Below are 26,907 nucleotides of genomic sequence, written 5' to 3' on the forward strand. Positions count from 1 at the left end.
CCTCTATGCTCATTGCAGCATGATTTACAATAGCCAGGATATTTGAAAGCAACCTTAGTGACTGCTGATAGATGAATGGATAAAGAAGATGCTGTATCTCTCTATCTATAACTTTTATTACTTTGTGTGTACATAATGTATACATACACAAACATACATTTACGATGGAGTATTACTCATCTATAAAAAAACAGTGAAATCTTGCTGTTCATGACAACATGGATGGACCTAGAGGGTATTATGCTAAGTGAAATGAATCAGAGAAACAGATACCATATGATTTCACTTGTATATGGAATCTAGAAAACAAAGCAAATGAACAAATAAAACAAATAGACTCATAGATACAGGAAATAAACTTGGTTACCACAGGGGGAGGGCTGGGTGAAATAGGTGTAGGGGACTAAGGTGTACAAACTTTTAGTTATACAATAGATTAGTCATGGGGATGTGACATACAGCATAGGTGATATGGTCAGTAATACTATAATAACTTTGGTGACAGATCATAACTGGAGATTGTGGGGATCACTTCATAATATATAAAAATATCAAATCACTGTCCTTATGATGTACTCCTGAAACTAGTGGGACATTGTACGTCAATTACACTTCAGTTAAAAAGAATGTAACTGTTTTGCAAGATATAGCAATTTATTTTCAAAATAAACATTGCCGGTTTTGTGAAGAAATAGTCTTATTTAGTAGGTTAAGATCATCTGTTTACATTAGTGTCTTCCTAACAGCTTGACGAAGTACAACACACAAAAGACATGTAGTCGTTCCCTTAAAGGAACTTAAATTTCTAAACTTTCTATGTTTTTTGCTTGAGTAGCAAGTAACTCGTTGTTTTTGAACAAAAACAAGAATATTCAATTGTTTTATATGATTTTGTTATGCTTCTAATAAAAATATTTTGAGAAGTGTAAACCTTATTTTCCCTATAGATAATTATTTGGAAAGTATTTTTGAATTTCCCTTTATTCTTTACATATTTATTGAGCACATATTATGTGCTACGTATTAGGTTTGGCTCTGAAGATTCAAAGCTCTAGAGTACTTATATGGTCTTTTCCTGTGCTTTTCCCTGTGCTTCTGCCAGGAAAACAAAACTAATACAGCATTAAATTAGCCACGAGGGTTAACAGTACATGTATTTGAAAGCTTTGCAAAGTTTCTGATTACAGTGTAACAACTGCATGTCCATTGCAGAACATCAAAAAGCCAAAAAAGCAGTTTTTTTAATTCAGTTGTAAAATAAATTTATTGACTGCTTGCTAGAAGCTAGTCACTGTATACTTGGTATATGACATGAACAAGACGGATGGCCTCTGTATTTATGGAAATCATAGTGTTTGGGGAATTCATATCAAACAAATAATTATAAGTGATTTTCAAGGTAAAAAACAGAAGATGAAAACCACTCTAAATCTCACCGCCTAGCAATAATTGCTCTTACCATGTTAATATATTTTCCTGTTTTTATACTGTACATGTTTTCCATTTTATTTAGTATTCTACAATATATACTAATTGTCTACTGATTAATTATGTAGATATACTATAATTTATCAAATCCTTACCAAATTTTGGGACATTTAGATTATTTCCTTAACTTAATCAACTTTGCTTGGGTATAATCTACATGCAATAAAATGTGCTCCCTTTAAATACACATTACATGAGTCTTGACAAACAACATTACGTGCATGGAGTCCCCATTATAATAAAGATGTGGAATATTTCTGTTGCCTCAAAAAGTTCTGACATGCCATCTGTCACCCCGTCCTGCACCCACACTAGGCCCTAGGCAACCAGTGACCTGCTTTGTGACACTAAAGATTTGATTTACCTTTCCTAAAGTTTCTTTGAAATTGAATCATATAATATATACTGCTCTGTGTGTTTCTTTTCCTCAGCCTAAGGTTTTTGAGTTTATTCTTTTTGTGGCACTTCTCAATAGCTTGTTCCTTTTCTTGCTGAGTCGTGATGGATTGCATGGCTAGACGAAGATCTGCCCTGCTCTTGGTGTACATTTGGACTGACTGCAGTTATTTCCTAATAAAAAGGCTGATACACACATTCATGTACAGGTTTTCTTTTCTCTTAGGTAAGCACTGAGGAGTATCATTGCTGAGTTTGTGGTAAACATACGTTTATGTTTTATTAAAAAAGTCCAGAATTGTTTTCTAAAGTAGTGTCATTTGACATTTCTGATAGCAATGTAGTGAGAATTCTAGTTACTCCACAACACTTGGTGGGGTCAATCTCTTTAATTTAGTTATTCTAGTCAGAATGTAGACGTGTATTATTGTGGTTTTAAGGTGCATTTCTCTGATGATTAAAATGATATTAAATATCTTTTCACACACTTCTTGGCTATTCATTTCTTGTGACCTGTCCAAATACTTTGCCTAATTTATTAATTGGATTATTTTCTCATTGTTATTATAAGAGTTCTTCATATGTTCTGGTTACAAGTAGTTTGCCAAATATATGCATCAAAATTATTTCCCCCATACTCTACCTTGTCCTTTCATCATCTCACTGATATTTTTTGACAACAGTTTTTAGTTTTGAAGTCTCAATTTCTCAATTCTTGTCTTTTCTGGTTTTTATTTTTTTGGTCTGCTATCCAAGAAGTCTTTGTCTACCCTAAATCATAAATATTTTCTTCTAGAACTTTATAGTTGTATCTGCTACATTTGGATCTATGACCTATTTTAAATTGATCTTTATGCATATGAAAAGGTAAGGATTGGTGTTCCTTTTTTTCCCCATATGGATATCCAGTTATTCCAGCGTCTTTTATTGGAAGTACTGTACTCTGCCCCATTGAATGACCTTAACACTTTTGTCAGAAATCAATTTGTCACGTATTTGTATGTTTCTGGACTCCCCACTGTGTTCTATAAGTTGATGTGGCGTTCTTTACACTGATACCATATTGTCTTGATTATGGTAGCTTTAAAGTATATCTTAAAATTAGGAAGAATACTGTTTCTCAGAATTGTTGTGGCCCTTTTAGGTCCTGTACATTTCCATATCAATCTAGTATCAGCTTCTTAATCTTTACAGAGAAAGCCTGCTGGGACTACGATGCATTTGCTTTGAGTCTGTAGATCATTTTGGGGAAAACTGACATGTCAACAATATTAGTGTTGTGATCTATGTGCTCAGTGTGTCTGTTTACTTTTGTCTTCTCTAATTTCTACTGACACATTTTGTAATTTTCATTGTGTAAGTCTTGCACGACTGTTACCAATTTTTCCCTTACGTATTTCTACTGGTTTTTTTCATTGCCAGTTGTTTATTGCTAGCATATAATACATTTAAGCTTTTGTGTATTGACCTTGTATCCCATGGGTTTCTGAAGCTCACTTATTGTTTTATAATTTTTTTGGTAAATTTCTTTGGAATGCCTTTGTAGACAGGCTTACTGCCTGTGAATAAAGGCAGTTTTACTTCCTTTCCAATCTGAATGACATTCATATATTTGTCTGTCTGTCTGTCTGTCTGTCTGTCTGTCTGTCTATGCCTTATTTCACCTGGCTAAGAACTCCTGCACAATGTCAAATAAAAGAAGTGAACATCCTTGTTCCCACTCTCAGAGGGAAAAGAGATTCAGTCTGTCATTATTAAGTGTGATAATAGCTATACATTTTTAAATGCCTTTTATCAGGTTGAAGAACTTCTCTCCTGTTCCTGCTTTGTTAAGAGATTTTAGTATCAGTGGCCATCAAGTTTTCTTAAAACTTCTTCTGCATTGCTTGAGATGATCGTATGGTTTTCCCTTTTTTAGTCTGTTAATACAGTGAATTACATTGGTTTCAAATGTTAAACCAATCTTTCATTCTTGGAATTAACCATCGCTAGTCATGTTGTATTGTCAGCCTTTGTTGGATATGATTTGGTAAAGTTTTGTTAAGACTTTTTACATCTGTGATTATGAGGAATATTGATACCTTTCATGTAGTAGCTTTGGTTTTGTATTAAGGTAATGCTGGCCTTGTGTAAAGTATTTCCTCCTCTTATTGTCTGCAAGTATTTGCATGAAATTGTTATGATCTCTTCTTTAGGAGTTTGGTAGTATTCACTAATATTTTATTTGCAAGTTTTGGGGGAACTGCATTTATGGGGGTTAGGTTTTAAATACAGACTCATGCTTACCCCTTTTTATTTTCAAGTTAGGTTGTACCATTTCACATACCATAAGACCCTTTGACCTGAACACCTTCATTTCCCCCCTTCAGGCTTTTATGCTACTGTTAATACATTTTACCTTTATATATGCCATAAATGCCACTATGCATTGTTGTTTTTGTTTTAAACCAGAACTGTCTTTTAAAAAGATTAATAACTCAAGAAAAATCAACATATATTTACCCACAAAGTTATGATTTACAGTCTCTTCTTTACCTTGTGCAGATCCAGTTTTCCATCAGGTACCATTTTGCTTCAGCCTGAAGCATTTACCTTGAACATTTATAGTGTAGTGTTTCTGGGGCTCATTTCTCTAACCTTTTCCATGTCCCCAAAAGGCTCTATTTTACTGTCATTTTTGAAAAGATACTTTAGCTGTGTATAAAATTCTAGTTTGCCTATTCTACATTTACTTACTATCAAGGTGCCCCTCCACTTTCTCCTGGTTTGCAGAGGTTTTTTTTTTTTTTAATCTTTATTTATTTTTGAGAGAGTGAGAGAGAGAGAGAGACAGAGTGAGAGCAGGGGAAGAACAGAGAGAGAGGGAGACACAGAATCCGAAGCAGTCTCCAGGCTCTGAGCTGTGAGCACAGAGCCCGATGTGGGGCTCGAACCCACGAACCGTGAGATCATGACCTGAGCCGAAGTCGGACGCTTAACCGACTGAGCCACCCAGGCGCCCCTACACAGTTTATGACAAGGAGTGTGCACTCATTCTTTGGTCCCTGTGGTTGACATGTCTCTTTTATTTTTGCATTTTTAAAAATTGTTTTTAGGGGCGCCTGGGTGGCTCAGTCGGTTGGGCGGCCGACTTCGGCCCAGGTCATGATCTCGCAGTTTGTGAGTTCGAGCCCCGTGTCAGGCTCTGTGCTGACAGCTCAGAGCCTGGAGCCTGTTTCGGATTCTGTGTCTCCCTCTCTCTGACCCTCCCCCATTCATGCTCTGTCTCTCTCTCTATCTCAAAAATAAATAAACGTTAAAAAAAAATTTTTTAAAAATTGTTTTTAATGTTTATTTTTGAGAGAGAGAGACGAAATGTGAGTGGGGGAGGGACAGAGAGAGAGAGGGAGAAATAGAATCTGAAGCAGGCTCCAGGCTCTGAGCTGTCAGCACAGAGCCTGACATGGGGCTCAAACTCATGAACTGTGAGATCATGACTTGAGCGGAAGTCAGATGCCCAACCAACTGAGCCACCCAGGTGCCCCTTAACGTGTCTCTTTACCACCACCCCTGTCCTATTAAACTTTTCTTTTATCCCTTGCTTTCAACTATTTAATTATGATGTGTCTTCTAGGATTTTCTTTACATTTCTTTGTTTCCCTGTTTGTTTATTTACTTATTTTGAGAGAGAAAGAGAGCATGAGCAGAGGAGAGGCAGACAGAGAGGGTGAAATAGAATCCCAGTCAGGCTCTGCATTGTCAACACAGATCCCAATGCGGAGCTTGAACTCACAAACAAGGAGATCAAGATCTGAGCCAAAATCAAGAGTCAGATATTTAACCAACTGAGCCACCCAGGCACCCCTCTTCACATTCCTTTCAGTTGGGTTTTCTTTTAAGTCTTTGTGAATCTGCAGGCTTATAGTTTCATCAGATTTGAAAACTTTTTGGACATTATTCAAGTGTTTTTTTTTTCTGTTCATTCATTTCTCTCACCCGATCCTCAGAAATGCACTTATACATATGTTAGACTGCGGGATATCATCCCACGGTTTATCAGTGCTCTGTTCATCTTTTTCATTATTTTTTTATATCTTTAACTTTAGATCTGTTTCCTGTGTCTTAAAGTCTGTTACCATTTTTTTCTCCAGTGTCTAGCATGCTGTTAATTAAATCAGTTTTTTGTTTTTCATCTAGGACATCTCAGACTTCATCTCTTGAAGTTTAATTTGGGACCTTTCTTTCTTTCTTTCTTTCTTTCTTTCTTTCTTTCTTTCTTTCTTTCTTTTTTATATTTATTTATTTTTGAGAGACAGAGTGAGACAAAGTGAGACTGGGAGAGGGGCAGAGAGAGAGGGAGACACAGAATCCGAAACAGGCTCCAGGCTCTGAGCTGTCAGCACAGAGCCTGACGCGGGGCTCGAACCCACAGACTGTGAGATCATGACCTGAGCCGAAGTCGGCCGCTCAACCGACTGAGCCACCCAGGCGCCCCTAATTTGGGACTTTTCATAGCTCCCATTTATTTCCTTATGCTTCTCTCTCTACCTTTTGAACTTTTAGACTATATCGTAATAGCTATTTTATCATAGTATTCTTCTATCTCTGTCATTTGTGTCACTTTCTGAGTGACACATTTTTCTCCTACTAATGGGTTATATTTTCCTAGTTCTTTTTGTGCCTGATAATTTTTCATTGGATGATGTTGTTCTTACTTATAAACGGTGATCATTTCCAGGCTTGCGTTTAACCGTAGACTGGCCACGCTAGCCTTTGCTGTGACACTGGTATTGCCGCACTGTCCAGGCAGGAACCTCACCCACTGTCCTGGGTGCCACATTTCTTAGGAGGCCTTTCCATCCTGCCTGGCAAGGATGCAAAGCACTTTGGGCTCTGTGTGAGCCTGGGATCGTTTCACCTGGTCTTTTCCAGGGGGTCTTTCCCTGGCCTCAGCCTTTTTCTTACATGTTTGTAAGTAACATCCTTACTATTTGGATATTCCTACTGGATACAGAATTTTAAGATGCCTTTTTGTTTTTCATTTAGCCACTTGGCCGTATTGCTCCATTGCCTTTTTGCTTACGTAGCCTCTGAAAAATCTAGGATTATTCTCCTATTTGTTCTTCTGTATGTTATGTTTCCCCAACCTCAGAATTTTTAAAAGCTTTTCTGCCACCAGTTTTTTGGTGATTTGAATGTGCTCTGTCTTCCTACGTTCCAGTAGTTCATGCATGTTTGTGAATTTTCATCATGTTGAGGTTCATTGAGATACACAGATGTATGCATTTATCATTTTTATCCAAGTTTGGAGAATCTGGGGCATCATTTTGCAGGTGTCTCCCTCCCTTTTTCAGGAACTGCCATTACGCATATGTTAGCTTCCTTGATGCTGTCAACCCGTCACTAAGGCTCTTTTTTTTTTAAGTTACAGTTTGTCTAGTTTCTTTTATTGTGATTTGATACTCATTGCTTTTCTTCTCTTGCAGTGTCCAATTTGTTGTTAATCCCATCTACTGAAATTTTTCAGATACTGTACACTTTATCTCTAGAAGTCCCATTTATTTCTATTTCTATTTCCCTTTATCTCATGTACTGTTTTAAAGTCAGTCTATTAAATCCATCACCCCTGCTATTTTTAAGGTCTGTGTCTAATGACTGATTTTTCTCTTGGTTATGGGTCTTATTTCCTGCATCTTCTTATGTCTAGTAATTACTGCTTGCATACTAGATCATTGGAATTTTACATGAATGTCTGGGTTTTGTTGCCTTCTTCATATTTGTTAACCTTGATAATGTACTTGTTTAACTTGTACTTTGACTTTTTTGAAATACCTACTGAATGCCTGGCTATTCACTAATGACACTGTTTTGACTGCGTAGAAATTGAATGTCTGTCAGCTCGGAGTGACCTCTGGGAATTATTTGGCATAAAGATCTCCATTCCTACTCTGCTGGTTTTCCTAGAGTTTACCCTCACACACTACAGTGCTCACTACTCTGTGGCATACTAAACGATGTGGATTTTGTGTGGCTTCTTGCTCACTGGTGTTCTCTTCAGCAAATGCCATCTACCTCACCCTCCTCAAAATCTGCTCTCATTCTCTGGTGGTGAGACCTTGAATCATGCTTGGGATTTCCTTTCCTGCCAGTGATGTTCCACCCAGCACCCCCGGACAGAAGATGGGTGGCTTTAGGATTCACTCATTTGTTTCCCTTTTCAGAAGGATCTTGGTCCTGTGCTGCCTCTTGTCCAGTATCTAAAAAGAATTCTGTTACATATTTTTCGTAATTGTCATTTTTTTGTTGTATGCATTTCTGCCAAGTTGTGTAAGGCAAGAGGGTAAGTCTGGCCCCATGGACTTTCTATTCTACTTTTCTAGTTTTTTAATTATTAGTTTAATATATTATGTTTAACTATTAGTTACATCAGAAGTTATTTTGATACGGGATTAGATGAGAAATCTAATTTTTTTCAACATGGTAGGAAGCCTGTGTTCACATTTTTGTCATTGTATACACTGCTACAGAGAATATCCTTATGTAGAAGATTTACACATTTCCTTTTTTTAAAAAGGAAATTTCTAGAAGAGAAACTGTGGTGCTTTAAAAATTATCATAGTATCTATTTCCGGTTGCCCTGTGAAGAGTTGCTGTCTGCTTACATCCCAACCACGAGCGTATAAAGATACTTATCTCACGACACTTCCATTGACAATGCTATTTCTGGATATGCTAAATTGCCTCGTTTACGTGTTTATCTCTACTTTATTGATTATTATAATGTGGCATGTTTTCATAAACTGTGTTCATTTGTAGTCCTCTCATTTTAATTGTCTGTGTCCTTTTCCCTTTTTTCCTTGTGTCTTAGTCTTTTAATTTTTTTCATATGATTTCTTTATATCTGTATGCCATCTTTTTCTCTTCCTAGTGCTCAACACAGTGACTTGAAAATAATTAATGCTCACTAAGTGGAAAGTTGGTTTAAAGCCAAGGTAGAAACTGAGAAGGAATATCCAGAGAGTTAGCTAGAAAATCAGGAGAGAGAGCTGTATTACCAACGCAAGGAACACGTTCAAGAAGGGGGCCAATAGCTGATGTTGTCAGTTCCAGAGCAGGAAGACATAAATAGATCATTGGATTTGGCAATTAAGAGAATATGGGTTATCATAGCAAGAATAAGTTCCATAAGATAACAAGGGTATACATCAGAGGACAGCAGATTGAGAAATTATTCTTCTCCTTAAGTATCTTTTTTTTTTTTTTTTTTAGCTGATATTTTTATAGAAATTGGCTGGGAGACAAATTGAAGAATATGGTTGGTCTAAGCAAAGCTGTAGAAGGCTGCACGTATTATATTGATTTAGGGAGGATCTTTATCTTTTGTGTGGCAGATGAGTAGGTAGGCTTGACATTGTTTTAAGAAAAGTTAAGAATCTAAACAGTATTTTCATCCCATTAGAAGGTTGCCATAAATCTACGTAGAGATCACAGGGGTTCCTTCATCCAAGTTAGTGATATTTTGTGTAAAGGGCAGCAGAAGTTACTTGGTCCAGAAATTTTTCAGAGTGGCTTTACTGATAATGGAAACTTCTTTCTACCTCTCATCCTCATTTGAATGGTTATGCATTCATAATATATATCTGCCTATATAAATGAGTGAATTCTGAGAAATATCCCTGAGTAATTACATGCAGTGGTTTTATTTTGGCATACTGTATTTGATCACTTGTAAGGCGTATTTAACATTTCTGTAGTCAGAATGCCTTCTATATTGTCTTTTATATTTGATGGTTTATTAATAGTTTTAATTGACAACTTTTTTGTTTCTTTTTTTGTTAAGTTTATTTAGAGAGTGCGTGCGCGTGTACCTGTGCTAGCGGGAGGGGGGGGGTGGGGGGGGCAGGAAAGGAGGGAGAGAGAGAATCCCAAGCAGGTTCTGCACTGTCAGTGCAAAGGCCAATGTAGGCCCTGACATAGGGCTTGATCCCATGCGCTGTGAGATCATGACCCGAGCTGAAACCAAGAGTTGGACACTTAACCCACTGAGCCACCCAGGCACCCCAACTTTTTTTGTTTCTTGCTATTAACTTAAAATGGTGATGGAGTCCCAATAAAGAGCATCTTAGATTTGATACAATATGACAAGATAGCATTAGAGTTTAGGGACTATCTGCCAAATATTTTAGTTTTACTATAACTGATGTTAAGCCAGTCTTTTTTGGCAGTTGTTACATCATATTATCTCCCACTCTTCACTGTGACAATGGGTTATGCACAAAATTTATCTTAAAACAGTGACAGACTCTTCAGTGGAGGTGGAGGAGGAAGAAGGGAAGAAGTCTATAGGGAACCTCTTTTATGTTGCTTAAGTTATGATTTGCTGTGTGAGGAACAAATCTTGGATAACCATGATTCTTACATGTTTGTCGGGGCACTAAGTCCATAATCGTGTGAAGGTGTAGTTAATTTCTGATCCAGTGGTCAAGGACACACTGGTTCATTCCTTTAATCACAGACCTGTATTGAGAATCTACTGTGATACGTAGCAGTGGCCTCAGCACTATTAACAAACCTTCAATGTTCCTGATGGATTTCTTAATACAGTGAAGCAGTACATTAAGAGTCAACTCATAGTGCCCGGAACCTGCTCCTTCCATACATTGTTGAACTGAGAGATGAGATGGGGCAGTTTCACAAATCAAGAGCTGGCCTAAATGGAGGGCTGAGTGCTTGGCCACAGTGAGCACCCAGGGAGCACCTGTTAATCCTGTAGGTGATTCGTAGGAAGTGAAGGAGCTTATGGTTTTAAGTGATCATATGAGGGGAGAGGTTGGTGTTGTAGTTATTATTGAAATAGCACTAAAAGGGGAATAACGGGAGCTCCTCAGTCCGTGTTGACCGTTACTAACATAAAACCTTGAAGCCTTATGGTTTGTCATTGTAGAAAACATTGGTTCAGACTTTGAAAACGTTTCCAGAGATCTCATAAATCAACAGCAGTTGTGGAAGAAAGCAAGTTCACATCGATCTGTTTTAGCATATCAGCAGGCCTTCCTTGGAAATCAAATACAAATCAAATAACCAAGTAGAAATATACCCTCTCTGTTGTGTTCATTTATTTTAATAATATCTCGATACCTAATCCTTGCAAGAGTGAAGCAACAGGACCGTGAGGGGAAATGCAGTCTGATGATGCGTACTTTTTTCCTCTGGTAACTGAAGGTTAAATGGGTAGCAAGCAGAATGCCTTAAACAAGATTGGTATATTGATTAAAACGCTGATTTAACAGCTCGCAGTCTCCCCTTGGAAACCTGGAGAAGATAAGCCAGCTGCTGTGTAAGAGTGCTCCGCGTCCACTGAGAGTACGCTATCTATCATCACAATATGGTGGTGAGAGGTGTTTTATGTTTGTGTTAATTTCCCCCACTAAATCAGTAATTATTACAATCCTGTCCCTGCTGTTTACCCTGCAGCTGTTTTTCCATTTGTCGAGAGAGCGGGTGTTCTCCGAGGACCGCACACGTTTCTATGGTGCAGAAATTGTCTCTGCCTTGGACTATCTACATTCCGGAAAGATTGTGTACCGTGATCTCAAGGTAAAAAAAAAAAAAAAAAAAGTAATCAGAATTTGTTTTTGCAGAGACTATAGGGACAAACACAAAGTAATTACAAAGTTATACAGTTTGGAGAAAAGCAGATTTCATTGGGAAAAAAAAAGCACTCTGTTTAAGAACGTAGTTTATTGTATTTGACAGGGATTTCATTCACTGATATGTACGTAGTTCCTTTATGTCTGAGGTTTTGAAGTGCCCAGTAATACCTGTTTCACTGCTTTGGTCAGATGTGACCTGCCAATAATTGTTTCATTTTTCTGGAACTTTGTGAGTAATGTTAACCATCTGATTAAGAATCAGGTGCCTTTGCCAGGGACATTCTAAAGTAACTTTCATTGTTATAGTCTACCATACTGTTATGGATGAAACTTGTATAATAATGAAGGTATTTATTGAGAAAATACTCAGTTTGCTTTTGGTATTGACTTTGTGGTGGCTTTAAATCCCTGAAGCCTTTTATTAATTTGCTTAGTTTCCATTTTAAAAAGCACTGTATTGGGGCGCCTGGGTGGCGCAGTCGGTTAAGCGGCCGACTTCAGCCAGGTCACGATCTCGCGGTCCGGGAGTTCGAGCCCCGCGTTGGGCTCTGGGCTGATGGCTCGGAGCCTGGAGCCTGTTTCCGATTCTGTGTCTCCCTCTCTCTCTGCCCCTCCCCCGTTCATGCTCTGTCTCTCTCTGTCCCAAAAATTAAAAAAAAAATAAAAAATAAAAAAAAAAATAAAAATAAAAAGCACTGTATTGTTTTATGGGCAATAGTGACTTCACTTCTCTGAATTCCTTCCTGACAAGGCTGTGGGACCAGCTCTGGGTCAGCATCCGTTCTGTAAAGAGCAGACAGCACCCGTTTCAGGCTTTGCTGCCCAGATTCGCTCTGCAGCTGCCCTGCTCTGCTCCTGTAGGGCAGTAGGCATGTGAGTGAGGCTGGCTGTATTCTGGTAAAACTTCACTCACAAGAATGAGCAGTTGGCCAGATTTCGCTCCCAGGCCATAGTTTGCTAGGCCCTGAAGTAGCTCGTTAAAGGTAGTAGTAATTCTCATGTGACACTGTTTTGATGGATTGGCCACGTTAGGGAAATGTATCTCATGATACATTTGGAACACATTCTAAACGTGACTGTCTAGCTTTCAGGAAAAGTAAATCCTATAGTAATCTTATTAAAATCGGATACAGAATTGCTTAATTTATTAAATACTAGCCCATTTAAAGTGTGATTTGATTTGTAGATATAGACGTTACCAGAGTCTTTTATGAAATCTTTCTGTACGAAACGAGGTATAGATCTAGAATACTATGAAAGACATCACAACTGTCCCTCGCTCCCACCTCACTCCTTTTCAACCTGTGATTCCTACATCATCCATTTAAGTGCTTGTCTTTGAAGATGTTCTTAATCATGTACCTTTAGGCTATGAATGACCCTAAGGTGTAACTACCTCGCAAAGCATTATTCTGCACACTGATGGTGAAATTTAGTATGTATGTTTGTGTAACATGTTATGCATTAAAGTTTAAAAGTAGCTATAAATACCGTATTTAGGAAAAATGAACTGAGCAGCTATAAACCATCTAGGTCAGGGGTGAGCCGCTGTGCAAGGGCCAGATGCACCAGCAGGGAATACCCATCAACGGTAGGATTGTATTTAGCCTGAAGTTTTTTATGACAAAGAATGTGATGGAATTAAGCTTCTGCATCTGATGTCTGAGTGGCCAAATAATCCGTTAATGTTTACATGTCTTGAATCTCAGTATTTTTTTAAAGAAATTAGTTATATGGCATGACAAAACTTATAAGTTTCATGGCATTTCAGATAGAATTAGAAATAGTTTGCTCTTCTCTGAGTCTGCTCTCCCTGCTGAAGAAGTGTTATATTTTATGGATCCTAGTTGTGGGGGGGTGGGTGTCCTCGATTTAGGGAAATGAGAATAATCTGGAAGTACTCAGTAACATATTCAGAATGCTTAAAGCTGGAAGATAGAACCATTAACCTAAAGGAGGAAGAGAAAGAATGCTCCTTTGATTGGCAACATTGATTAAGGAATGTTATAATTGGGATGGTCTTGGACAGTATTCTTTGCGAATCATCATTAAATGAACCAACAGGGGCACCTGGGTGGCTCAGTCGGTTGAGCGTCCGACTTCGGCTCAGTCATGATCTCACAGTTTGTGGGTTTGAGCCCCGCGTCAAGCTCTGTGCTGACAGCTCGGAGCCTGGAGCCTGCTTTAGATTCTGTGTCTCCTCTCTCTGCCCCTCCCCTGCTCATGCTTTGTCTCACTCTGTTTCTCAAAAATAAATAAATTAAAAAAAAATTTTTTTTAAATGAACCACCATATTGTGCATTTAACATGAGTTTCATTGCCCTATCCTTTCTGATGTTGGAATTAGATCAACATTGTTACATGGCAATATATATGAATACCAGTCCAAGTAGTTACCATATACACAGACCACTAACTTCACTAGACAGTTAGGTAGTCTCTGCTCTCTTAAGTTTATTTTTTTAATACAGTATTAATCTCAAGGTCTAAGTAAATATATAACATAGGACAGAGTATACACACGCACATACACCAGAAAGAGTACATGTAATGTTAAAAGCCAAGCATTCAAATTTATACAAGTATTCCTTGTATCCGTAGTGCAGGATTATGCACAAGCAAACGAGATCCTGTAGGTGGGATCATTAATACTTTGAGTTGGTCCGTAGGTGACAGGTGAGGTCACTGAAGCCTGGACGCCTAGCAGGTGACTTACTCAAAGTCAAGATGATAGAAAGCATGAATCCAAGTCTGGTGTTCTGCTCCTTACACCCTTCTGCCTCTCTAGAGTTGAAATGAAATCTACGCGGGACAAGGAATGCATTGGATTAACTCTGGGAGATGTTTGTAAATCTAAAATTCAAATAATGCTGTGGAAGATAAGAAAATAGATGCTTTAACTATATTTACACCAGATATATTAAAGAACAGCATCATCCACAACTGATTTAGGTACCCACTTTAATTGATCAGTCTCAGATTTGTCTTGATCATCTCCTTACTAATGACCTTATGTTTAATAAAATGCAAATCCATTTGAGATGCCTCTCATAGCTGTGCCTCTCAAGTAAATCAGTACCTATTTGCCGACGCCTCATTTATCAAGGAAGGAAAGCTTTACTTCACGTGCAAGTTAATGTAAGATACTTTATCAGTTCATAGTTCCTAAGAAGTTGGTGTTCATAGCAACAGATAAATTATTGCAACCTTTGTTACGCTTTCAAAAGTAAGTTTGCTTAGTTTATCAATATATGTTGTAATACGAAATTCTGTTTTAGTAAGGACCCAAATTCCTTGTGGTTACTTGCGAAAAACTTGTATAGCTTCATCATCACCTAAAAATTTGAAAAAATCCCTTTTAAGATTTCATCAGTAGTGCAGATTATATTAGAAACTTTTCTGCCTAGTTCTTATTTTGCAAGTGTAAGATTTCTTTTCAAAGACCATGCCATCAAGTACAGAATGGGCTGAATAGGGACCTATGAAAGGTGCATATAATGATACTGGAATTCATTAAGAATTAGTTTCTCCATGAGTTTGTAACAGGGAAAGAAGTAGAAAATAGTACATACTTCGCTACTGTATTCTATTGGTGGTTAATCTAATCTTGTTTTCTACCCAATTAGAGTTTATTGGTTAATTTAATCATCTACATTATTAATATGAGAAACCCACAAATAGATCATCTCTTTTTCTTTTCAAGTTTATTTATTTTGAGACAGAGAGAGCGGGCATGTGTGAGAGGGCACATGTGTGTGTGCAGACAGGGGAGGGGCAGAGAGAGAGAATCCCAAGCAGGCTCTACACCGTCAGCACAGAACCCCATATGGGGATCCTTGAACTAATGAACTGTGAGGTCATGACCTGAGCCAGAATCAAGAGTCTGATGCTTAACTAAGTGAGCCACCCAGGGGCCCCAGATTTAGATAACTTCAGAGTCTCAGTGCTGACACAAAGGGATGGCTCAGAGTCTTCCCACAGTACCCTGCCCCCCCCCCTCCAGTCTTCATCAGCTCCCTGGTGCTCACCCCCCATAATCCTGCAGTCTGGAAGAGAGCAGCATAATTGCTTTATTATCTGCTGTCTCAGGACTCAGCCTCCAGCTCCCACTTCTGACCAGTCTCTCTGGATTCCCTCTTCTATAAAAATTTTAAGCCACTGCTATTAAGAACCCCTTCACCCTCTAAGGTTAAATTGTATTATTGGGCTATGTTCCTTATGTGTAGTCAGTTTTTTTTTTTTCTCCAAAGTTTATTCATTTATTTTGAGAGAGAGAGTGCAAATGGGGGAGGGGCAGAGAGCGAGGGAGAGAGAGAATCCCAAGCAGGGGCTTCAACTCAGCCTCAAGATCATGACCTGAGCTGAAGTTGGACGCTTAACTGACTGAGCCACCCAGGCTCCCCTGTGTGTGGTCCGTCCTTAAGCGGCCAGACAGCGGAAGTAAGGTCTCTGCTGTTGTACATTGTGAATCCCTTTCTAGCTCAGGCAGGTTCAAAGTGGAGACGTGTTTTCTTCAGTATTTTGGCACACTCTCCTAACTTCGTGGTACGTTCCTGCAGGTGAGCTTGTATGACACTTGGTTACTTCGATAGCCCTGAGCCTGAGTGTGCAGTGTGTGGAGGATGAATTCCTTACTCCGCTCCTGGACCGGAGCAGCCTTGGTACCGGGCACTGAGTCTGATACAGCTGCCCCAAAATGGGGTGGGAGGGCGAGGGAGGGGAACTAACTGTGTATTCTGCTCCAGCAGCCATCAGAGCCCTTAGGAAGCATTATTTTCATTCCTTTGTTTAATTACAGTGTCAGCCATTTAAGTAAAATGATACGTAAGATCATTTGATGATCTTTGATGAGACATACAGTAGCTAGATATTAGAATGTGTATCTATACTAGAATACTGTATTCAAAAGTATAAAAAACTTTGCTAGCTTGGCGTATGTTAGAGCAGAGCTTCCCAGCCTGTGCACCACAAAAGGGTTACGTGTGTGCCCAAGCCGTGGTCTCCTTCAGCCCGCACGTGGTTCAAGGAGCCTCCAGGCCAGTCCGTTCTTGGCCTCCACAGCCCATCCACTGATCCTGGTACACGCTGCAAATTTCATTTTTTATTGTACTTTGAAGTGTTGAAAACACAGTATCAAAGACAGATAGGAGTTTGAGAGTTTAATTTTATGCTACGCACCAGCAAGAACAAAAGGCGCATAGTACTTTCTTACTATGATTTCTTGTCCACAAAGCACAGAGGAAAAAAGGTTTCAGAATCGACCATATTTTTCTGTATGCATGCTGAATGGAGACCTTCTGTCAGGTAATGGCTGTATGCTTCTGCTGGGTACAAATGTTACCTTTTTTTATGGGAACTCTGTGAGGTATACATGTAATATTTTTTCCCTCCTGAAAACATGAACTGTTAGATAACAGCCCTCTCTAATGGGGCAAGGAGTATTACCCACATTTTTAACATATAATCTTTTCTGTCAAACCTCTTATTTGACTTCATCATTGCTTTTGCCAGTGGACGCATCCACGGAGCATAAATGTAATGCCTGCTCTCAGTTCTGGAAACTAAGACTGAGGGGAGTAGAAACAGGTAGACTTAAAGTTTACAAATGGAGAGTATGTGAACACTCACAGTCAGTAATGCTGTGAATTGTGCACTTTGTGACTAACCAAAAGGACAGCCATGAGATTTAGGAGAGAGAACCAAAGGGAGAGCATTTGTAAATGTTTTTCTTTCTCCTTGACACAGAACGTGTGACTAAATCCCCTTCAGGGTTAAATGCACAGAAGAGGTGGTTTCCAGGTGCTCTCGATTATATCTGAGCCATCCATCTCCTCTGAAAACTTGCAGGTTTCTGTGCCTCCTTCACATTTGTGAATTACAACACCCATAGTTCTTAACATTTTACGGAAACTTTGTTATCCTTCTGTGTCAAATTATTATTCTTTTTTTAACAAGACTGGATAGTTACCCCTGACCTATGTTTATACAAGAATAGGTTTGGGGATATCATTTCTGTAAGGTGATACGTCTCTGACTATGGTCGATACTTTCGATGGACAGGTTGTTTTGACATTCATACTCAGTAAAATAACATTTCAGGATGGTGAGAGAGCAAAATTAATTGATGGAAGAAGGTGGACACAATTGAAAAACAGGCTCAAAAATTAGGAAGTATTTATCTTTTGTTTTATTCAAAAGAAATTATTGAGTACTGAAAGTGTTTTTAAGAAGACGCTCAGCTGACTGAAGTGTTTTATTGGGTTCCATTCCTATAGTTTCCTGCATCATCCCAAAGAACACATACCATTTTGATAACTTGTAATTTAGCCATTAAACTCTCCACATTTAATAAATAAATGGCTGATACATTTATTGAATACTTACATTGTGTTAAGTTCTACATTCAATATCTCTAATTCTCAAAGCAACCGCATTGGCTGGTACCCTTATTTACCTCTAGTTCATAGGTGAGGTTGAGGGACACAGAAATCAATAGCAAGCCCAAGGTCACACAGTGAGTAAGGGCAAAGCTTGGAATTTATATGTGTGTTCTCTGACTTGACTCCGTCATCTGACCCCCTTTGCTCTCGGCTGCCTCCCGTGCGCTACACCACCTCCCCCGTCTCTGTGACCCTCTTCCCATCCCTCACAGGCATCCCTTTTTTCTTACTATAGTATTGTGATGGCTTTTTATGAAGCTGACTTATAAAATAAGTAGGATGACCAACTATCTGGTTTGCCCCAGACTTCCCCACTTCCAGAACTTTTAAGTCCTGCATCCCGGGAAAACCCCTCCGTTCTGGGCAGACTGGGACACTTGGTCATGTTCAACCTTTTCCTTCCTCCAACCCTGTCCTGCATCTCCATCCATTCCCCATCCCTCAACCCCTGGCATCTTAGAGCTGAGATACGAGGCTAGAGAATTAGGCGCAAATCAAGATTTTAAAAAATATGTACCCTTTTTGGTACTAAAAACAGTGTTTATATGTCTTGTTATTTCTGTATCCATGCACTTCCAAGTAGCCTTGTCAAAATGTGGAGACACAGTGCATGGTATCGTGTCTCCATGAATACTGTTTGATGCACATAAAGTGTATCAAGAGGATTGATGCAGGGGCACCTGGTGGCTCAGTCAGTTAAGCTTCCAACTTCAGCTCAGGTCATGATCTCATGGTTCGTGGGTTCGAGCCCCGCGTTGGGCTCTGTGCTGATAGCTCGGAGCCTGGAGCCTGCTTTGCTTTCTGTGTCTGCCTCTCTCTCTGCCCCTTTCCTGCTCACGCTCGCTCGCTCGCTCTCTCTTTCTCTCAAAAAACAAATAAACATTAAAAAAAATGTTTTTAAGAGGATTGACATACCCCCAACACAGGGGAGCAGGAAGGAAAGGAGTAGATAGCACATTCACATTCTCCTCAATATTATTATGTATTATTTGAAGTTTTTATAAGAATTTTTATGTAATGTGTTAATAAAAGGGACTTTTAAATATTTTTAAAAGACCTTTCAGCATTTTAAGAATTTGATTTGGTTTTTTTGGGGGGGGCGCCTGGGTGGCTCAGTCCATTAAGTCTCTGACTCTTGATTTCAGCTCAGGTCCTGATCTCATAGTTCGTGAGATTGAGCCCCGCATTCAGCTCTGTGCTGACAGCATGGAGCCTGCTTGGGATTCTCTCTCTTCCTCTCCCTCTCTCTCTGCCCCTCCCCTGCTTGAGTGCATGTGCACATACTGTCTCAGAATAAACTTGAAAAAAAAGATGAAAATTCTACAACATATTGAGTGTTTGTTCACCTTTCTGTAGACCAGTGAAAGACAGACTCCCTTCTCTGCAGTCTGTACAATACATGAACCAGGTACTCAGCATTTAGTTCAGCTGGGGATGCATCTAGGCCTCTACCCAAGGACTGAGGTCTGTTCGGATCTCCCCTTCCATGAGCACAACTTGCTTAACTGTGTCGGGTTTCTCGCTTATAAGACTTTGGATAATATGACAAAGTATAATATCACATTTTATGTGATTGATACCTGTTTATATTCTTACATGGAGTTCTGTTTTGAAATTGATCTTGACTTCAGGGCTGAGGTAAGCACTGTCATGTTGTCACGTGGAGAAGGAGATGGAGTGCTCCTGAAATAGGTGAAATATCATTAATGCTGCTGATAACGGTTTCTGCATGCGTTTCTTTGTGTGTGTGTTTCTTGTGTGCGTGTGTAAGTTCTGTCTAGACGACTGAGCGGGGTTCGCATCCTTGTCTGTGTGAGGCTGTAGGATCACAGCTCAGAACTAACATGTATCTTTGTGTGATGACAATCATAAGGTTGTGCTCAAGTCAGGAGAAGAACATCAGTTATGGTTGGTACTTTTAATTGCGTTGACTTTGCACAAACTCCTTCCCCTTACATTTGACAATTTTCACTTGAGGCAAATGATCTTGGTACTTGGTTAAATCTTTGAGATTCTCTTTGGTGTTTTGGAATTAGTGGATTCAAAGAGATTCCAGTTTTAAAACGTATGTGCTATATATTTTCATTAACTGTTGAATGTTTGACTTTGATATTTTTCTTTTTATGTTTGAAAGGGTTGGTATTTTTTTATTACAAAGACCTTCAAAAGAGGATATCGCCTTACCTTACAAAATAAGATTTAGGTTTGATTTACAACAACCACCAAAAAACATTTCTGTAAGTGACTATTTTATAATAGCAATAGATTCCCAAGAGAAATTGTTGAAAACCATCCATATATATCTAGAAGAAGGTGCTCATCTCTTTGGGATTGTTTAGATCACAATTTAGGGACACAAAAAGCATTAAGGACTGATGTTTGCTTTGAAAAGTTATTTAGGTGTGTATTCTCAGAAATTACACCATAAGGGCTCTTACTCCCATTCGTTTAAAAATCACTAATTTTATCACCATGAAGTGTTTGATAAAACCTGTTTCTTTTCACACAAATTAGGAAGCTGTGGGGTTTGTAAGCTCTGAAAGTTCTATTAACTACGGCCATGTCCTCTTTCCAAAATATCTTACTCAGCATTCAGTCATTTGTCAAAACTGTATTTTCCTATTTCTGAAAACTATGAAACACGTTATGTCATTTTTCTTACTACACAGTTGGAGAATCTGATGCTGGATAAAGATGGCCACATAAAAATTACAGATTTTGGACTTTGCAAAGAAGGGATTACAGATGCGGCCACCATGAAGACGTTCTGTGGAACACCAGAATATCTGGCACCAGAGGTAGGCTGTGCTTCCATTCGTAGGGAGAATAACAGGGCCATAATGTTTTGCAGGGTAAACTGCTTAGCATGAAAAATCATTGCAGTACCTACTAGTTTCTTACAATTTTAATTCCGGTATTATTGATGTACAGTGTAATATTAGTTTCGGGTATTCAATACAGTGGTTAAACACTTCCCTCAGCAGGACAGGTGCACTCCTCAATCCCCCCACCTATTTCACCCATCCCCCCACCTGCCTCCCCTCTGGCAACCACCTACTTGCTCTCTAGAGTTGAGTCTGTTTCTTGGTGTGCCTCTCTCTTTTCCTTTGTTTTGTTGCTTAAATTCCACCAACAGGAATTAAATCTATTTTGCTTTCACTTGTTTAACATGGTATGATAGAGTAAGAATATGTAGAAAGTAAATTTTATAAACTTTATGAGCACAAAGGTACTAACTTCCATAGAGTAAGTCAATTTTTTTTTTTTTTGCGATGTACATTTTATTTTTTGATTAGGCCCGTTTTGATTCATTTATTAAAATCAAGTAATTGGATGGCATCAGCAAAAATGCTTGCGGTTTTATAAACTACCTTGGATCTTCCTTCGAAACAAAGACATGGTGATAATTTACATTTGTAGTGTTGTGAATTTTCATACTTCATTACTATAGGAAAAGTAAATGAAATGACAGTAGCCACATTTTGGAATTCATGCCAAAGCAAGTCCCAACCAGTGACCTCCCCATGCTGAGGGTTCCACAATAATCTGCTAATTTGTTTGTTAAACAACTACATATTATGTGTCTACTATGTATTGGGTATTTTTCTGGGTGATGTGGTTACAGAGCAAGACACAAAAGACACTGCTCTCCAGAATGAAACAATAAAAATTGGGAAATAACATAATGTCAGCTAATGAGTGAGTGCCAGGGAGAAAATAAAGCTAGGTGAAGAGAAGGGTGTGGTGTGGTGGCCATTTTAGATAGAGTTCAAATTACTCTCGCCGTGTAACAAACCACTCCAGATCCTAGCGGTGAAAAACAACCATTCTGTGTGATCTCGGATTCAGAGTCAGGAATAGTCAGGGGACAGCAGGGATGGCTTATCTCTGCTCCACAGCATGTGGGGCCGCAGCCAGAAGGACGCTGCAGCCATGGGGTGACGTGTGACTGGAGGCTGGAATCTGGAAGCATCTTCACTCACATGTCTGACAACCGATGTTCCTGTCCACTGACTGGTACCCTTCAACAGGAGCGTTTATGTAGAGCCTCCACATTGCTATGTGGTCCAGGCTTCCTCATAACCTGACGGCTCCAGGGCAGTCCGACTTCTTTGGCTTTGGGCTCTAAAAGTGAGTGTCCTAAGAGCGCCTGGCTGGCTCAGTCGGTTAAGCATCTGACTCTCAATTTCGGCTCAGGTTATGATCTCACGATTCATGAGTCTGAGCCCTGCATCCGGCTCTGCGCTGTCAGTGCAGAACTCTGGCTCCCTCTGTCTCTGCCCCTTCCCTGCTTGCACGCTATGTCTCTTTCAAAATAAACAAAAAAAAAAACTTAAAAAAAAAAATGAGTGTCCTTAGGAACAAGTTATGAGCTGCTTCCCTTTTCTTTGTTTTGTTTTTGTTCCTTTTGTTCACCTGGCAAACATTAAGAATGTTTTATTAGTTGTTTGCAAATTCCTTTTCATAGTATGTTTTTAATAATTTATTAAAGTACAGGTCACATACCATAAAATACAGCAGTGGTTTTTACTATGTTCACAAAATTATACGACTGTCACCAACATTGAATTCCAGAGTATTTTCACCACTCTAACAACAAAACCCATACCCATTAGTTCCCCCTCCCCGCTGGCAGCTACAACCCACTTTCTGTCTGTATAGATGTGCCTGTTCCGGATACTTCCATCAGTGGAATCCTACAATATGGGGCTGATTGTGTGGCTTCTTTCACGTAATATGTTTTCAAGGTGTGTCCATGTTTTTACCATTTTAGTGGTACTTCATTCCTTTTTGCGGCCAAATAATATTCCATCGTATGGATATGCCACATTTGGTTTATCCATTCAGCAGTCTGTGGACATTTGGTTTGCTTCCAGCGTGGGGCTGTAATGCTGCTGGCAGACATTTGTGCGTGCGTCCCCTTTAGTGGCCTGGTTTCAGAAACTGCACCTATGCTTACTGGCGAAACAGTCTGAGACCACACAGATTGAAGGGGTGGTGACCCCGACGCCCACCTCCCCTTCGTAGAAGAGCGTGTGAGATGGGAGATAGTGTTGCAGCTGTCTTTGGAAGATACAGTCTTCTGCAGATAGGACGTTGGGGGAGGTGAGGCTTGGCCAGAGACCTGAATGCTAAGGAGGAGGTAGCTCTGCAGGGTGGAGGGGACGAGCTCTCCAGACACAGGGAGCAATGAGCATGGAACCTGAGGCAGGAACAAGCCCAGTTCTTCCCTCAAACTCCAATAAGGTTAGTGTGGCTGGAGCCAAAGACCGAGGCAGGCATCTGATCTCTGATGGGTGAAGGTTACAGTTGATTGAACACCTGCTGTATAGGTGCGTTGCGTGTCTGGAATGACCTTTTTGTGATAGCATCCTTGATGTTTTTTTAAAGGTGAGGGGACTGAGGATCAGAACTCTTTTTCAGTGGAATCTGTACACAGCAGGGAGGTGGTGGCAAGAGGAACAGGATTGTAACTAGGTCCATCTGGGAAAGGCCACTTTTGCTTTTCTAACGACAGGTGTTATGGCCCCCAAAAGTCACACTTTCAAGGCCACTTATAGATGTGAATAATTGTCAGTTTTAAAATGAATGCTTTATAAATGCTCAACAGGAAAAGGTAATTAAGAGAAATTAGGCAGTAGGAATACATTGCATTTTCTATACATGCGTAACTCATGCCAGTTTGTTATTATAATCGTTTTTTTAATTAGAGAGTAAATTTACATTTCAAGATTATTGCATAATTATAAATAAGTGCTAATAATTTGAAATGCAGTACATTTCCAAATATTATTTTCTCAAGAGCTGCCAAAAATATTATTTTTCTCTGTCATAAAATCTAGAGTTTAAGATTCTCCCACTTATTGTGGTGAATTAGGTAAAATTTTAGGAACACTGTTCCTTATTCAAATACAAGATCGTATTTTCTAGAAGAGAGTTGTTTTTGTGAATATCATGAAAAACAAATTCTTTGTTTCTCTGGAGTTCAATTACCCCTGTTCTCTATGCACCATGGATAGTACTGTCCTGTATTTAGAATAACAAAATTAGTTGTGTCACAGTTAGGGGAAATTATTTCTGAAGAAGATAAACACATCTCATTTCATTCAGAAGCAGATGATCTCTCAAGAAACAAAGATACTGTTTTACATGCTTATATCATCAACTGAAGAACAAAACCAAGGGTTTCATGCAAGAAGGATCTAGTTGTTTCTAAATAGCAACTTTACAATACCCAAGAAATTATCCATTTCTTTAAAAAAAAAAAAAGTAAGAAAACATTTCTGTGTACCTATTTTTGTTTGTTTTTTTCTTTTGTGGGGGCGGGGGGGGAATATTACAGAAGCCTGGTCTTTAACAGCAATTTCTATACCCGTGGCTGTTTCCTATCTTTTTGTTTAATGAGAAACAGAGACAGAGCGTGAGTGGGGGAGGGGCAGGGAGAGAGGGAGACACAGAATCTGAAGCAGGCTTCAGGCTCCTATGTGGGGCTCACACTCAGGAACTGTGAGATCATGACCTGAACTGAAGTTGGATGCTTAACCGACTGAGCCACCCAGTCGTCCCCATGGCTGATTTCTAATTACAGTCTCAGCCCCTGATTTGTGATCATGGTAGTTACCATTTGGGGATGACAGTTCTAACTTCTCATGCAATTTAAATTCTTACATTTTTTAAGTATTTCTGTCAATCATTACATTTTTGTTAAATAGGGGTAACTTTGAATGTGTTTTACTTTTAAGAACAAGAATTGAAGTCCTTATTTCTTCTCTCCGATATGGACCATTTCACTGTAGAATTCTCTCGTTCGTTAAAGAGGTACTTACTATTTATTAGGTGTCACGCATCATGTTGGGGACTGGGAATAGAAAGAGAGTAAGGAATGGTTTTTGTCCTCAAGTAGCTTGCTGCTTACTGGGGTGATCAGAGACGGAAAACAATCCTGACTGTGCGAGAAAATAATTACTTTACTGGGGATCTGCCTGGCATGGTAGAAGAAGGCAGGGTGCGTAAGCCTGCTGGGAGGGTCCGGGGGCGGTCAGTGGGAGATGGGAGAGGAGGCTGGACACGGACACAGGGATTGGAATGCAAAGGAGTTTAGGTCTGATCTCTTGGAGAGTCACTTCTGAATTGAGAGCAAGGCAATAACGTGATCAGATACATGTGGTCAGAGTTAGTGGGCAAGAGTGACACCAGCTTCTCCCCTTTACTTTGGATGGTGTCCCTCACTTTTCTTGAACCTTGGCATTTCTGGCACATTCCATCGTCAGTGCCGGACTTTTCTTCATAGTATGTGGTGATCAGACCTGGAATACATTCCTGATTTCCTGCTTCTCTTGTGAATGGCTCAGTGTCAGCATTGTCTCTTCCTCCACAAGACTTGCTTCCACGTTATGGAGAGATCTCCGCACAATCTGTGTGTCAGCGAGCAGTGGTCACCCTCTGCCAGTTAATTGTCTCAATTGGGCAGAAGTGCTTTGCTACTTAAAGATACGTGAAGGCTATCAAAAGATACTTCAAAAAAGACTTAGAGATCAGGTCAAAACCCTATTGTTTCCTGTCGGATAAATCAGGCTCCTATCTGATTTTAAAAATAAACTTAAATTTTAACCAAACTTAAGTTTCTTCTTAAAAAACCCCACAAAAGAGGACTCTTATGGTATAAAAAAATGCCCCTTTTTAAAAAAGAGAAGAGAATATTTACAACCATTCTCTTACCTCTTTTGGTGAAGAATTAGAGATATTTATTGATAAAGAATAAAATCATGTGGTTTTTTCTTTTTTTTTTTTTTAAAGAGGCTGGAGAAATACAGTCCTAACAGAATATAACATATGCATTTAGTGTCCTACATCTTTAAAAATGCACTAGTATGTATTGGTTTTAAATGAATGTGTTTTTGCTCTTTCTTATACTAGAAGAAAGAAATTTTATCTGCCATACGTTATGGACAAGAAGATATTTTGGGGGGATTTTGTTTTTGTAATCCACACTGCATTTTCAATCTAGAAATTATAAAAGAAATTGGAAATCACATATAAGACCTTACTGTTAAATGTTATTATTTGATTTGGCTCTCATTGAATCCAAGCCACTTTATGCAGTGCTAATTATTTAGTCTCAGCTTTGCTCTTGAGTTAGCAGTACCTGATCAACTTTCCAACTGTAAAACAGTTTGAAAATCAAATGTAGCTTACATGCAAGACCCAACAAAATTAAAAGTGTTAAGTACGTTTTGGCAGTTCACTTTTATTATGCCCAGTCCTCAAATGTACCAGCAGATAATCATCTGAATGTTAGTTATTTTTCACATGCTTATGTGATCACACAAAAAGTACATGCTAAAAAGAAGCAGATGGTGACAGATGGGGAAGGTTGAATAAGGTGGTTTTGGAAACCTAGAGAAATGCACTTCTGTAATAGTGTAAAAATAAAAATTATTTGATAATCAAGTTAGAACTAACAAAAAGATTGCAAAAAAATGACTTGGCTGGTGGAAAATATCTAGTATCTAGTACCTAGTTGTGGTTGCTATTCAGAAAAAAATACATATATAATTTTATTTCATGTGAATGTAAAATATTTTTTCCAGTGGCTAAAGATGCATTGTTTGATGTTTTCTTAGTTTTCAGAACCTCATGTTTTCGAAAACATCCACTTGCTGTCATTTTATTTGCTTTTATTTTGAAGCCTGCTGTCTTTACTATCTTTTATATAATGTATAATTTGAAAATATCTGAAATAGACAAGAATATTTTGCTATTTGGATAAAGAAAGATTTGCTTGAAGTTATTGTGATGCCATAGAGGTAATAGCACAAATGGAAGTTAAATTTTATATAAATTTAAAGCCAGAGAAATACATTCGCTTCTTCAGCATGAGCTAAGAGCATCATATAAATTAAGGATAAAGGTCGTTGCTGGCTTGAAGTGGTATATGGGTAGTGGGGGGC

General features: G+C 38.9%; 1 protein-coding gene across 3 annotated transcripts in view; it reads left to right on the top strand.

Moving 5' to 3' along the window:
* Window positions 1–26,907, top strand: part of AKT3 (AKT serine/threonine kinase 3) — a 308,798-nt gene that overhangs the window by 230,562 nt on the left and 51,329 nt on the right. For all 3 annotated transcript variants that reach the window (XM_043568301.1, XM_043568303.1, XM_043568302.1), the window contains 2 exons: window positions 11,338–11,460; window positions 20,626–20,754. In XM_043568301.1, the coding sequence (XP_043424236.1) occupies window positions 11,338–11,460; window positions 20,626–20,754 (252 nt within the window). The remainder of the gene's footprint in view (window positions 1–11,337; window positions 11,461–20,625; window positions 20,755–26,907) is intronic.

Source organism: Prionailurus bengalensis, chromosome E4 (genome assembly GCF_016509475.1).
Source record: "Prionailurus bengalensis isolate Pbe53 chromosome E4, Fcat_Pben_1.1_paternal_pri, whole genome shotgun sequence".
Taxonomy (NCBI): Eukaryota; Metazoa; Chordata; class Mammalia; order Carnivora; family Felidae; genus Prionailurus; species Prionailurus bengalensis.